This window comes from Durio zibethinus, chromosome 5 (genome assembly GCF_047325235.1).
Source record: "Durio zibethinus cultivar Kanyao isolate XHJ-2024 chromosome 5, ASM4732523v1, whole genome shotgun sequence".
NCBI classification, from domain to species: Eukaryota; Viridiplantae; Streptophyta; class Magnoliopsida; order Malvales; family Malvaceae; genus Durio; species Durio zibethinus.
In genome coordinates, this window is record NC_143166.1 from 31,378,516 (window position 1) to 31,392,840 (window position 14,325).

Here is a 14,325-nt window from a genome sequence, read left to right on the forward strand (position 1 = left end):
AAAAATTATATAGGATCGATCATTTTTTTTTCATGTGACATCTGCATAAAGGTTTTAACAAAATATTTAATACTTTTATTTAACAAATAATATACATATAATAAAATTATGTTGATTAGATATCATAAAAGTGAGTTAAATTAACAATATTAAAAATTAAATTAAATGATATATTATTTAAAAATTTAAGATACAAATTATATATTTTAATTTTTAATAATAATTTATACATTTTTTAAAAAAATCATGTATCAAAACTACAATTAACTAATTTATTTTATACTCCCTTAATTTCAAAATGTTTATCATATATTAATTTTCGTAGAGTTTAAGAAAAAATTTTTGATTTTAACGTATTTAATATTAAAATTTTTTAAAAAATTTATAGAATTAAAGTTTTATGATTTTTAATATAAAAAAATAAGAATTTTAAATATTAAAAAAGTTAAACATAATTTGGAGATATATTAAAAAAAAATTAAAAGATGGGGAAAGAGGTAGTACAAGTCAAGTCTATTAGAAAAGTTATGCGACAAACAGTTTTTATAGTGGTTTGTTTCCCGCTGCTTAGTAATTATAACCGGAGTCCTCATTTTGTCAGCCATTATAGTTGCTTTTATGATGATGTCCATTTTCCACCTTTTGTTTTTTCTTTTGGATTCCTTCCCTGTCTGATCTTTATTGTAGAAACAGTCATGGGTTATTGTGATTTTTGACAGGTGAACAACGATTTCACTGCCACCAATGAGATCTGGGGTTTAATCAAAGATAGATTTCATTTTCATTTTGCAGGTTAATTGGAATAAATTAAAAACCATCCAAGGAAAATCTCAAAGTGAGGCAAATAAAATTCGATGTTTCAAGCCACAGAAATCGTATTTGTATACTTCCAAGCAAATGCTGAAACAAACCATGACCAGACTCTTATGTTCAATAGCTCATCACTCCACTTAGAAAAATAACCCAATGGCACATCATACAAGCTTATCTTGCAAGGGAGGTTATGGAATATGGCGAGGAAAATAATAATAAAAGAGTTTCATTCAGGCAGTAAGCTATGACTCAGCAGCAATTTCCATAGACGTAAGTTTGTCAGTGATGGAGTTTTTGTCGCGGTCACTCTCAAGCTGGCTGTAGTTTCCTTTCTCCTTGAAGAGTTGGATATGGTGATGTTTGCAATAGAGTTTTCCTTCATGTGCAATGTAGTTTGATGGACTAATGGTGCAACCTCCATGGGTACACTTAAAGCAGCTCTTGTGATATGATGTTCCATTAACCGTAACCTTAAACAACATAAAATCATACTCAAATTTCATATTTTTGCTCAATGATACACATACAGGCAGCATACATTTTCTAATCCAAAATTTATGGGTTTTGATTACCTTCTCAATTGGATACACAGTCTTATTACAGCCCACACATTTTTCTCTGGTTCCACCGAACAAGTTCACCACTTTCTGTGCATTCTGTTGGAACAAATTCAGTACCAATCAAAGGCAGGGCTTATAGTAAACCTAGGAAAAAATTTCTGAAACCTGTGGTGGCAAATGCAAAATATATAGTTTCCAAGAATTACCTCATTTTCTATGTGTTTTTCAGGTTTGACAATCTTTGGTGTTCCTGAAAGAACATTGAAACAGAAATTATAGCAGACCGTTTAATGGTATTTCAATAGAAATTTACAATTATGTTTTTACCTTCAAAACTCTTGTCCAGACTGCCAGTTCTCTTGAAGAGTTGATCATAGTGAGGCCTGCAGTATAGCACTCCTTCAAAAGAGTTGTAGTTGCTAAGCTGCAAAAATCAATAAAGGATTTCTTGAAGAATAATGCATAGATGAGAATTTTCCATTTTTGATCTTATCATCTTCATGCTCTCTGTAAAATGTAAATTTGTCTCTCTTTTGTTTTTTCTTTCCCTGTTTCCTTGAAAAACAATCCTTTTTAGTCTTCATTACTGAAAGAATTTCTTAATTTTTTCCTTTATATTTTATGGAATCCACAAGTAAATCTGAAGTTTAAATTCGAATGCATGTAATTTCTTTTTTATCTTCAGGGTACTGACCTCTTTTGTACCATAAAAACTTTTGACTTTCATAATCATGCATAAATTACAAGTTATCTTGCAATGCCATCAATGCAACTTAATTAAACGTATGTTGAAATGTCACATTGATATTGAAAGAGTTACTAACATTTTTTAGGTGAAAAAATGTACACATTGATATTAAAGAAATAAAATATACAATTTGCATTTAAATTTTCAAATAATATTACTAATATTATTAATTTAATTCGTCTATATGATATCAAACCAATATAATTTTATTATACGTAAGTTATTTATTAAATAAGATTGCTAAATATTTTATAAATTTTTTTTGTAGATGTCATATGATAAAAAATAATTGATAAATCTTAAACAATTCTTATGGTTCAAGTAAAAATATATTTTTAATTTATATCGAAAAAAATTATTGATAGTATGCATGATAAATACATAACTTAGATAATATTAATCAAATGCTAGATATATAAGTTAATATGATTAGTAGAATTATAGTTTAAATTAATATGATATATAATTTAAAAGTTTGTGATTTTTTTTCTTTTAAGTATCAATATATATATTTTCTCGAAATTATGGTAAAAAAAAATGTAATTAACTCATATTGAAATTATAGATGAAAAATGTGTTACCTTGAGAGTACCCTTGCAATGGTGGCATCGGAAGCAAGCCTTGTGGTAAATCCGGTTATCAGCCGTCAGCTTATCAACCAAGTAGACAGTCTTATCGCATGCCATGCATTTTTGTTGAGTCCCGGCAAAGGTTGCCATTTTTGCTTCCTAAGGCTATAGGTTTCAACTGATCACTAACCTTTGTGAAGAAGCAAAGACTCGTTTCTGCCTTGCAGTCTGATCTTGTTCTTCAATTTGATTCTCTCCTTCTACCTTCTACTCCTTTTATTAATAGGAAAAGTGGTAACAAAAACCAAAGGGGTGAAAAGAAATGTGGACTGCAGTGAATTGCGGGCAACACATTAAAGCAGATTTACAGATGATTGATAGGAATGACCTGGCTACTTTTGCTATGACTTTGACCCTTTTTAAAGCAATTTCCCTACCTGTATTCTGACATTTGCTTTACATTTCAATCTGTAATTTTCATTTTTTTCCCAAGAATACTGATCCCAGAATAAGAAAATTTTCCCTTACATTTGTATTTAAGAAAAATCAAACTGAAATTGAGTTGTACAATGAGGATAAAAGGGTGAAATTGGCAATAATTGACAGTTAATTTACTAACTAAAATTGTTCACAGTTTATCTTCAGTGTATAGATAATATTAGAAAAATGCAAATGTCATATGTTAATTGCATAAAGATTCAGGTGTAGATTTTCTTTGCTTTTTTTTTCTTAGTCAAAAGGGTTTTATTTTTAGTATTTTTTTTTGTTAATTAATCATTAGTTATGGATTAGAAACAGATAGAAATGAAATTTAGGATAAAAAAAAAGATGCAAAATTGGATTCCTTCCCAAAGTTAAAAATTTGGGTCAAGATGATATATGCTAATGAAGTTGCATGTTGAAGTAATCAAATTAAATGGATTAAAATAAAAGTGAAAAAGAGAGTTGGGAAACTTGTGTTGATGAAATTTTTAGGTAGATAAATACAGCAGTTAGCTTTTTTTGAACTTTTGCTTTTTGCCCCAAGGTCATTGAGTACAAGAATTTAATCATGAAAAGGCCAGCTGGATTTCTGGTTGGTTTCTTTTACTTTCTGAGTTTCCTTCTTTATTTAATTACTTTCCTGATTTTATAAAATTGTCTGGTGTTCATGAATTCCCCAGCATCACATCATTTCATGATCCAGGAAGTGATCTTTGTGATATATATAATCTATTCTTTTAGTAGGTATAGGATACTCATCATACCACTTAATGGGCCTGGCTTTTTACAGTTTGGTGATTAATCACTTTTGATCACTGGTAAAATGCACAAAAAAATAAAATAAAATAAAACCCCTTCAACCTTACTCGATATCGATGTACCTTCCCATACGACCTGTCTCATGTATACTATTTTATTAGTATTACTGTCTTGCTTGTTACGAAATACAAATAATTAAACTACTATTAATTTTAATTATCCAAACCTTAATTTAGGTTTTTCAAATTTCATAACAATCATTATTCTCAAATCTCAATTTCCCAAAATCATATCTTCTTTATATTACTCTTTCTTTAGACTTACTAGTTGTTTTAACCTCCTGATAATTTCTGTGCGTTTGTTGGTTATAGAAATGTATTGCATATTGATGTAAAAAAAAAAAAACATAGAAACACGTGCCAACTTTCTTCTTGAAACATGTGCCCTCTGCTTCCGGCTTTGATTCCCAAGGCGCCCTTTTATCATTCCGATTTTGTAATTACATGAATGGTCTGCAGTTCCAATGTCACAACTTTCTCAGCAAGAAAACAAAATGGCCTGAAAACATAAAAAATCAAATCTACCTGCCGCTTTATTCCTTTAGATGGCTAAAGTTTGGAAAATAAACCACATAAATTCTCTTTATGAAATCATAGGATTGGAGTGTTTAGAATAATTTGAAGACAACATAGAAGGGCATTGCGTCTAGTGGTATGATTCTCGCTTTGGGTGCAAGAGGTCCCGAGTTCAATTCCCGGAATGCTCCCCCAACCCCTTCTTTCTTTTTAGTTCTACCTTGCAATTTGAAATATCGATCAAAAGAGTCTAGCCAGAAGTCAACCTTGGAAGTTTAATACTATAAACATTTATCGACTTCATCTTGATCTGTTTTCTGACATCAGTCAGCGATGAGTTGCTAAATGTATATAAAAAAACGCTGACCTGTAACTCTAGTAGCATCACTAAAGATAAGAGATCTGCCATAACCTGTCAAAGAAAAGGTACCACATACAGAAAGAATCAACATACATTTGAGAAGCAAGTTAAAATGCTTGATTAACAACATCCTCTTACATATGCAAGTAAAACAGGGAGCTGTCAAACCGTTTTTTCTCTCTCGCATCTGGCCTGCAGGGTCCACAAACCAAAACAGCATTTTGTGATGAACTTTCTGCATATCTTTATACCACTTTATAGTACCATGCTCATGCTATGCACTGTAAATTTGTGACAAAGATCACTAGCTATTAGTCAAGCTTAACCATTCAATAAATAAAGAAAAAAATACAATTAAATTCTCAAAATTCATAATCCATAAATGTTCTCCATTACCTGACTCAAATCTGAAATTAGAAGGGCATCATTACTATGCTTAGACAAAAAGATTCAAACCAAATCCAAGGTCCATGTACAATTTTAAGAGGAACTGGGTGGCATCAAGACTCTAACAGGGAAATTATAACATAATTAACTCAAAAGCCTGATTCTAGAATCAATGTAGCAAGTTAAAATAATACTAGAAGCACATGGAAAGCAAGAGAGAAGAAACTACAGGGAGCTCACTTGGTATTAGCCCATTGAAAGTTAATATGCTATTTATTGTAAGTTCGTGATGGAACTCACTAGCTATCTATGCTATTTAGAGAAGCATTTAACCAATAAAGAAAGAAAAATACGAATAAGTACTTGAAATTCATAATCCATATAAACTAACCTCATTACTATGCTTAGACAAAAAGATTCAAATCAACTCCAAGGTCCAAATGCAATTAAGAGGCAGTGGGTGGTATCAGACCCTAAAACGAAAATTATTACAGAATTACATCAAAAGCAAGGGACTACAATCACTCTAGCAAGGAAATGATACCAGAAGAGCATCAAAAGCAGGACAGAAGAAATTATGTGCAGCTCACTTGGTATTAGCCATTGAAAGTTAACAGGAACCCTTAGAAAACTGCTAGTAAATAAACATGAAAATCAAAATTGGGCATTTGGTCTAGTGGTATGATTCTCGCTTAGGGTGCGAGAGGTCTCCAGTTCAATTCTCGGAATGCCCCCAAACCCTGTTTCTTTTTTTGGTTCCCTTAAATTTAAATATATGATCAGAGAATCTGCTGTTAAGTCAACTTTAAAGTAAAATAGTAACTTCAGATCCATGTGTTTTCTGACAAAATTGCTTTGCAGTGATTAAAAAAATTAATAAATTATGCTATTTTCAAAAGTTCATTCTTGTACTTTTAATCTTATACTCATCCAAAAATTGGAAATCCGCTTTAAACCTGCATAACAAAACAGAATATATATATATGCCTTACTTCAAATAGCTACAGTGAACCAAAAATAGGAGAACAAAAAAGGCCAAGCATTTCCCTCCTCCCTGAGTGTGCTTCCATCTTCTCTATCTGTGTATTATTTCTTTTCTCTTGATCCAATATGAGCCCATTGAAAATTAACAGAAGTTCTTCGAGAAAAATATCTGATAATAATAAACCAGACATTCTACACATCAAAAATAGGTCTAGTTGTATGATTCTCGCTTTGGGTGCGAGAGGTCTCAAGTTCGATTCTCGGATTCGATTCTCGGAATGCCCCAATGCCTTGCTTTTTTCTTTTTGGTTCCCTATATTGTAAAATATTTGAATAGATGAATCTATTCTGAAGTCAACTTTAAGAGCATCATACAGAACTTTATGGACTCTGATTGATCTGTTTCAAAAAAAATTCCCCAGAAACATGTGGCAAAATAAATAAAGAATTTAGGCTGTATGTACTATCTTTGCATGCGCGCAAGCTAAACTCATACCTGGAATCACAGTCATCAGAAAATGGAAATCTGCCTTAATCCTATGCGAGTAGAACACTTTACTATTCATCCTTCAGAGCCTTGCAGATAAAAGGTTATTAGGACAATTCATTCTGTGAACATTTCCTGCATAACTGCTAATTGTCCTGTACGCTCATTTATGAACAATTCTGAAGCACCTTCCTATGTATTCCAATAACAAAAAACTCACAAGCAATCTAGTTGATCAGAGACTTCATCAAAAAATAAAAAAAGTATGCGGTATTTTTTGAAAATTTGCCACCTATAGATGTTATAATACTAAGAAAACATTATAGACAACAAAATTGGGCATTTGGTCTAGTGGTATGATTCTCGCTTTGGGTGCGAGAGGTCCCGAGTTCGATTCTCGGAATGCCCCAGCTCCTTTTTTTCAATCTAAATTAAATAAGCAACTAGTCTATATGTAAAATTTTTAAATGTGGGAAAGCTATTCCTCCTTCTTGTGATCTCAAAGTCTTAAGATAAAAGAAATCTGCTTTAACCCTGCCAAGAAAAGCATCACATAAGCATGTAATGAACGTACATTTGATAAGCAGGCTTAAATAATAGATACTCAATGAACAGAATGTTTCAGGAAAGAAAAACTAATGAATGAGAAAGCCAAATGTCCAGTTTTGATCAACACAAAGCCTCATTTTCATCTTTTCTTGTGCAATGACTTTACCAGAGTGGTGAAGCACTGCAAAGGTGAAAAACCTAGTCAAGGTGGGATTCATTTCAGGATACTTGGTAGAATTAGCAAACGGCTTTAGCAGCTAAAGTAGATAGCACCTCCACTGATTGCATCAGTATAAGGTTTGGTCATTCAGTTTGCAAAGTCCCACATATAAAAGGTTATTAGGACACATTGTTTAATGATCAATTGATAACTGCCTAATAGTCCAATAAGCTCATCTTTAAACCATTTGTTTAAGTGCTGAGGTAGCATTCTAATAGCAAAACAACTTGGTAACAAGTTAGCAGCGAGTCATCTAAATTTAGCAGGATCTTGTAGAAAAGAGCTAATAACTAAAAACCAATTGTGTTAAACGTCAAAGATTGGGCATTTGGTCTAGTGGTATGATTCTCGCTTTGGGTGCGAGAGGTCCCGAGTTCGATTCTCGGAATGCCCCCAACCCCTTCCTTTTGTTTCCCTTCCCTAAATTTTACAACTTGAAATAATTGATCATCAGAATCCAACCTCAAGTCAACTTCAGTTAAGAGTACAATAATATAGTACTTAATGAAATTCAGATCAATTTGTTTTCTGACAACATTCCTCACAAATGAGTACCAAAAATAAATAAATAAATAAATAAGAAAATTAAGCTGCATTTCTAAGCATGCTATTTCGAAATCCGGACATTTTAACATTATTTCTTACAGGTAATATCATCATCATCATCGGGAAAAAACTAAGTGTCAAAATGGAGTGAGAAAAAAAAATCCTTTTTTATCATAATATATAAATTATAAAAGTTACCCTAACCCTAGGCTCCAACAGGTTAAAAAAATCAGAGAATTTCTGTAAAACTCTAGAAATTAAAAAAATCACCAGGTGATGAACTTTTACTTACTGTTGAGCAAAAATCACCACGAATTAATTAACTGTAAACAGCTTAACTCGAGAACTCGTCAAGCTCCATAGCAGCTACTTATATGCGATTAGTGGTTAGTTTCTGAGGAGTTGCGGTCCGATGGATGACAGAAAATAGGGGAAAAGAAAAGGAAAGAGAATATATGGAATTTGTTTTTGATTTTTTTTTGGGAATTTCCATGACTTTTCGCCGGAAGCGGAGGGACAGGGAAATGGCTTTTGTGAAGAGCGAAGGCTGAAGACTTGGTTCAAAATGGAGTGACCAACATTCCTTTTAGCGGTCAAACCTAATAATTCCGTCGTTTTGCCGTCAAAATTCATTTTTTATTTTTTTGAACGGGTCAAAATTAATTTATTAAATAATGCAAGTATTTTATTTTTCCAAAATTTTGTCCTATATTGTAATTTTCAAATAATACAATTTTTTTAAAAAAATACTATTTATTCCCAGAGAAGGGTTCTACTTAATTAATGTAAAACTTTTTTTAATTTTTAATTTTAATAATTTAAAAAATAAATAAAAATTAAAAATAATTTAATCTCATCATTTTAATTTATTAAAATTAATAATTAAACCGTATAATAATAAAAAAAATTATACTATATAGATTAATCTCTCCTCATTTAATATATATATATATATATATAACTCCAAATTGCAATCAATCTGAACAACATTGACAGGGGAATGGCGATCTTGTTTCTGATTCTGATGGGAGTCGTTCCATGGTTTCCACTCTTTGGGATTTACAGGAGATGCGCTTTGCAACCATTTTCGATGACGCCAGTTCTTTAGCTATCACGCTTGTTGTGGCCGCCGTGTCATGTTTTATAGCTATGAGAACTTGAATGAAAGGCTTCAACGGCTGTCTACTGCTCTTGATTTTCAGCTTCTGACTGGCTTCCTCGTAGATATATATGTATTTTTATCATTACCATACATGGTTTCCAATGTTTTCTTTTCCCATGAATTAACCATTACTTTTTTCTTGTAATTCGGAGGAAAAACTTGCTCATCTTTTCGTTGTTATAAATTTTGTTGCGATATATGCTCATAGATCAATTGCAGCAGTGTACAACTGGAAAATCTTACATGGGACGAAAGAGGACCTAACAAAAACAGATTTTATCTCTAAAAATGAGATATCGAGTTCAAATCTTCTTTCATGAATATATAATTAGTAGGTTATGGAAAGAAAAATGGGTTGAGCAAGGGAGGAATATCGCAGCATTTATATTAATCAAATTACTTGGTAAAAATTTTAAATATAACTTAAATATTGCCTGATGAAACTGATTATGCTTGCTTGCTCATACAGAAAATTGAAAAATCACTGGCGATTGCTGGGATGCATTAGTTGAAACGATCACAAAGCTGTGAGCCAAAGAAGAAGGATGTGTGATTTTGACTTCATACTCTCCATGAAAAAGGGATTCTTCAAAGAAACCGTCAGAGTCTGTCGATCCCGCCAGGGCCTTAGAACTCCATTGGTGCAACAGGTTGTCTACAACATTCCCAGTGGGCAAGTTCTTGAAATTGTTATCAGTTAAACACATTCTGTAACAACCTTGTGGTTTCCATGCTGCCCACATTACAATGCCATCCACTTTAGGGTGAGAATGTGCTTCCTTCAGAACCTGATCCAAATATTTGGCCTGCCCACATAATTCCCAAGAAATATTACTATAATTGGTTAACATATAAGAAAACATATATAATGTGTACAAAAGTTTCATTCATTTGCAAGAAAATTTTGTCTAAAACCAATAGGCCAAGAAAATTAGCTGTTCAATCTTTTGATTACCTGATTGGGGCTGTTTTGAACATCAAGTTCTGTTAGCCAAATGGGCAATCCAGTGGCAGCAAGAGTATCAATAGAAGCTCTCATGTAAGGAAGGTTTGGAGTATTAAAATGAGCCTCAAGCCCAATTCCCATCCTGACATTTCTGTTGCCAGGGAAAGCTTGGATTTCTCTCAGCTTTTGAAGGTACTTAGCTGGTGTGGATGCCCCATCTCTGCTATCCTCTATAGTATTGTAATCATTCAAAAATAAAGGGACCGTACCATCAGTTGCCTGAGCCAGCTTATAAAAGGTTGCAGAAGCCTGCATCCCCAACTTTCTTTCAAAGAATGAAAAATGCAGATTTTCATTAACAACATCCCATGAAATAAGCTGGCCCTTGTATCTTGACATAATAGAATTTATCCTTTTAGCAACAGCCTTAGACAGAGCAGTAGGAGAAAGTGAGTAAAGCCAGCCTGGTTGGTACTTGGGATCATCCCAGACAACATTGTGACCTCGAACTGCAATGTTATGTTCCTTGGCAAACCTAAGCAAGGCATCAGCGGATAAGTAGTCCTCATGGCCAGGAGACCCTTCAGTGCTGTACCACTTCATTTCATCTTCAAATGTCGTGAATCTGAACCTTGAGGTAAACCAATTTTGGTAGGCGGTGTTTGTCAGGATATTTTTGTTTATAGCACAACCAACTGGAAATCCTGATTGCTTTTGTACGATGGAAATTGTAGCATTTGGCAGGGGATTGCCTTGTTTATCAACTACTTGGATTCTCACATTTGCTTTACGAACCTGCAAATATTAAGGTTCATAAAATTCAATCTACAATATGAAAAATTGAAGTGTGAATTCCTGGAAAAAAATATAAAGGAATTTTCACCTTTTTAATACCTTGATCTTGGTGGGATGTCCACTCTTCTTGGGTAAATGGTTGGAGTGAAATGCTATCAACCCAAATTTCGACTGATGTATTCTTGCTCTAAATAGATTAAAAAGCTCATATGAGTTTTCCTTTAATTTGGACAATAAAAAATAACTAATAAAAATACCACACCTCAAAGTAAAGCTCGGCTGGGCCAGAGGCATCTGAAGTGAAGCCACCCTTAAGCATAGACCAGCACTTGGATTCAGCAACAACTGCACCAGCATGTTTGAACCCTGTTGCTGTTTTGAAAACGGCAGCTACAGGAGCATTTCCTTCACTTACCTGTATCCAAGCTGCACTAAGGTAAAAGTATATAGTCAAGTTGAAACTATTAAAATTCAACATCCTTTTCCTGCATTATATTGAACAAAGTAATTTCAATGAACCAGCTAAGCATTAATATAAGAAATGAGAATAGCATTTATAAGTATTTGTGTATATGTAAAATTGCGCACCAGAGAAAGAATAGAGTATCTCATTTTGCAAATAAAGCTTCTGTGAGATACTATCACTTGGCTGATTCCTTCCATGAGTAGCAACGAATTTGTTGCCAGCAAGTTCAATATGTTTCATCTTTGCACCTCCGAATGCATGCCATCCTTCCAAGCCCACATTTAGCTCTGGATTCAAGACGATTCCTCCACCGTACAGAGGTTTGTCAGGATTTTCCAAGCACTGGAAATGAACAAAAAAGGAAGCAAAATGTATAGATTTGATGCTATCAAAAGAATTTGTTCACACTTATCATTAAGGAAAGCTTGCCTCAATGCTGGCTGTATAATCATAAGACAATGCATTAGCTTCAAACCCTGCAAAACAATTCAATATTTTTTTATTTACTGAAACTTTAAAATTTTCTTCCATTACTTACCAACAGTACTGTAGCAAAATAGCTATTGCCATATGTTATTTCATTTCTTAATGTAATAAAAAAAAAATTAGGGAGGAGAAAAAACAGCTAATCAAGTAGTTAGGCTTCATTTGGATAGTCCATGAAAAGAGATTCTCACCACACCGTTTTGGGACTGATCACACCGGCCATCCAAATGAAGCATTAGTAAATGTATGTAAGCGCACTAATTATGCGGACATGATTATGAGCCTCATTGTATATAGGAATAGATCTTTTCCCCCTCTTTTTACAGTTAGGCTGATAGAAAGGATTGAAAGTTAAATGTTCATATTGGAATTGGCATGCAAGAGCCATTAACAGTTACCAATTATATATTATTCCTTTTGCACATAGATCAAATTATCAAAACTGCAGTGATATATAAATAACAAACTGAACTACAAGAAAAAAAAAGGTGTAAAAATTATAGGAAATGAACAAACCTGAAAAGTGGAGAGTACATAAGATCAACAGCACAATAATCAGATTGTTTTCCATTGTTTAATTATGTGAAAGCTGTAGCTTGACAGTCTCAACCTGAAATTTCATGCAGTGGGAAAAGAAAGAAGTGATAAGCAAAGCTTGCTACAACAATATAATAATATTTTTTTATCGTCATCTTTTTCATCTTTCATACCAAACAAAACATTAAGGATTTAATCATTACGATGTTATGATCATATTAAATTTGTCTTCCCCCCATATACCTACAAGGGAAGATTAAAGAATTGGAGATTTTAGTGCTAGTGAAATGTTAATAATGTTAAGAGGTGCCAACTGATGAAGTGACAGACGGGAATTTCCAACGATCGATCTTCACCTATATTTTCCTTCAAAGGTATGTTCTTAATGCCCCACACCTAGCAGACCATTCCAAGTTTCAATTATTTGATTTGAAATTTTTTTTTTTTTCAGAAATGCTCTTCCAACATTATTTGATTTCTATGCATTATCAGCAAATATTGTATTTGTGAAACAAAGTAATTTTGTTTAGATACAAATATAATTAATCTGTTAAATAATTATACTTTGTATATTTGTAATAAAAATATCTCCTACAAAAGTAATCCCACCAAAAGCAAACTCCAATTTTTTTCTTACAATCTAACCCAAATCTACTAAAACAAATTAATCCAAAGTTTTAAAAAATAATAAACATAAAGGTACATATAAATATAATATGAATTATTTTAACTATAAATAATTATTATTTAGAAAAACTGAAAAAAGAAACCCAAAACATATAAAAAAAAAAGGTCAAATAATTCAATTCCAAATTTAGAAACTCAAAATTATAAAACAAATCAATCAATTTTTTAATAAAAATATATAAACATATATAAAGCTAAATATAATAATATATTAATAGCAATTATAATTTACTATAAAAAAAAGAAAAAAGAAAATATCAGTCCGAAATTTCATACTTAGGGTTTTCTAAAGCAAATATATAAGTCCAGAATTCCATATTTTTGCATTATATTACAAAGTAGAAGACACAAAATCAAAAGTATCAATAAATGAAAAAAAAAATTCAAGTTATGATTAAATGAAAATGTTACATGTGCATACAAGCACCACTTCATGGGAACATAAACACATATAAAAAACTGAAATGAGTAAAAGACAAAAATATATAAATATAAACACACGCATATATATATATATATATATAATGGAGAAAGTGAATGAAAGTCACTTTTAGAAATTTCTGTGGATATATATATATATATATATATAATGGAGAAAGTGAATGAAAGTCACTTTTAGAATTTTCTGTGGAGGAACTGCAGACAGAAACTCATATAGAAGTGGATGATGAGAAAACAAAGAGAAACGTGCTCATATATATATATATATATATATATATGTGTATGTATATATATAATATGGAGAAAGGGAATGAAAGTCACCTTTAGAATTTTCTGTGGAGGAACTGCAGACAGAACTCATATAGAAAAGGATGATGAGAAAACAAAGAGAAACGTGCTCATATATATAAATATATATATGTAAATATGTATATATATATATATATATATATACATATATATGTATGTATAGAAATGGATGATGAGAAACCAAAGAGAAACGTGCTCATGTATATATATATATATATATATATATATGTATGAAGTAGGGTTTCTGGTAGCCAAATTAATTTTTGGAATTTGTTTAATATTTTACCTTTTAATTTTTAATGGTATAATAAAAGTGTAGATCAAAAGTAGAAATGAATCTTTTTATTTATTAATTTTTATGAATTCAAGCTCAAATTAAAATCGAGATAATCAACTTTGATTCTTCTAAATTCCAATTATGTGTTGAAAATGGTTGACTCTTTTATATTAATTGA

General features: G+C 31.8%; 2 protein-coding genes and 2 non-coding genes across 4 annotated transcripts; 2 read left to right on the plus strand and 2 right to left on the minus strand.

The window, feature by feature from the left end:
* Window positions 1-924: 924 nt before the first annotated feature.
* LOC111282307 (LIM domain-containing protein WLIM1-like) lies at window positions 925-3,137 on the minus strand. The gene is made up of 5 exons (XM_022870335.2): window positions 2,703-3,137; window positions 1,701-1,797; window positions 1,580-1,623; window positions 1,386-1,469; window positions 925-1,283 (listed from the first exon to the last, which is right to left on the minus strand). Exons 1-5 carry the CDS (start codon window positions 2,838-2,840, stop codon window positions 1,056-1,058), a joined length of 591 nt encoding a protein of 196 aa, XP_022726070.1. The 5' UTR covers window positions 2,841-3,137; the 3' UTR covers window positions 925-1,055.
* A 3,926-nt stretch (window positions 3,138-7,063) lies between these two features.
* Window positions 7,064-7,135, plus strand: TRNAP-UGG (transfer RNA proline (anticodon UGG)). The gene has a single exon. It is a non-coding gene; the product is annotated as a tRNA-Pro (tRNA).
* Window positions 7,136-7,817: 682 nt separating this feature from the next.
* On the plus strand, window positions 7,818-7,889 carry TRNAP-UGG (transfer RNA proline (anticodon UGG)). Its single transcript has one exon. It is a non-coding gene; the product is annotated as a tRNA-Pro (tRNA).
* A 1,687-nt stretch (window positions 7,890-9,576) lies between these two features.
* Window positions 9,577-10,944, minus strand: LOC111281644 (endo-1,4-beta-xylanase 5-like). Its single transcript, XM_022869326.2, has 2 exons — window positions 10,159-10,944; window positions 9,577-10,009 (listed from the first exon to the last, which is right to left on the minus strand). Exons 1-2 carry the CDS (start codon window positions 10,750-10,752, stop codon window positions 9,665-9,667), a joined length of 939 nt encoding a protein of 312 aa, XP_022725061.2. The 5' UTR covers window positions 10,753-10,944; the 3' UTR covers window positions 9,577-9,664.
* Between the last annotated feature and the right edge of the window lie 3,381 nt (window positions 10,945-14,325).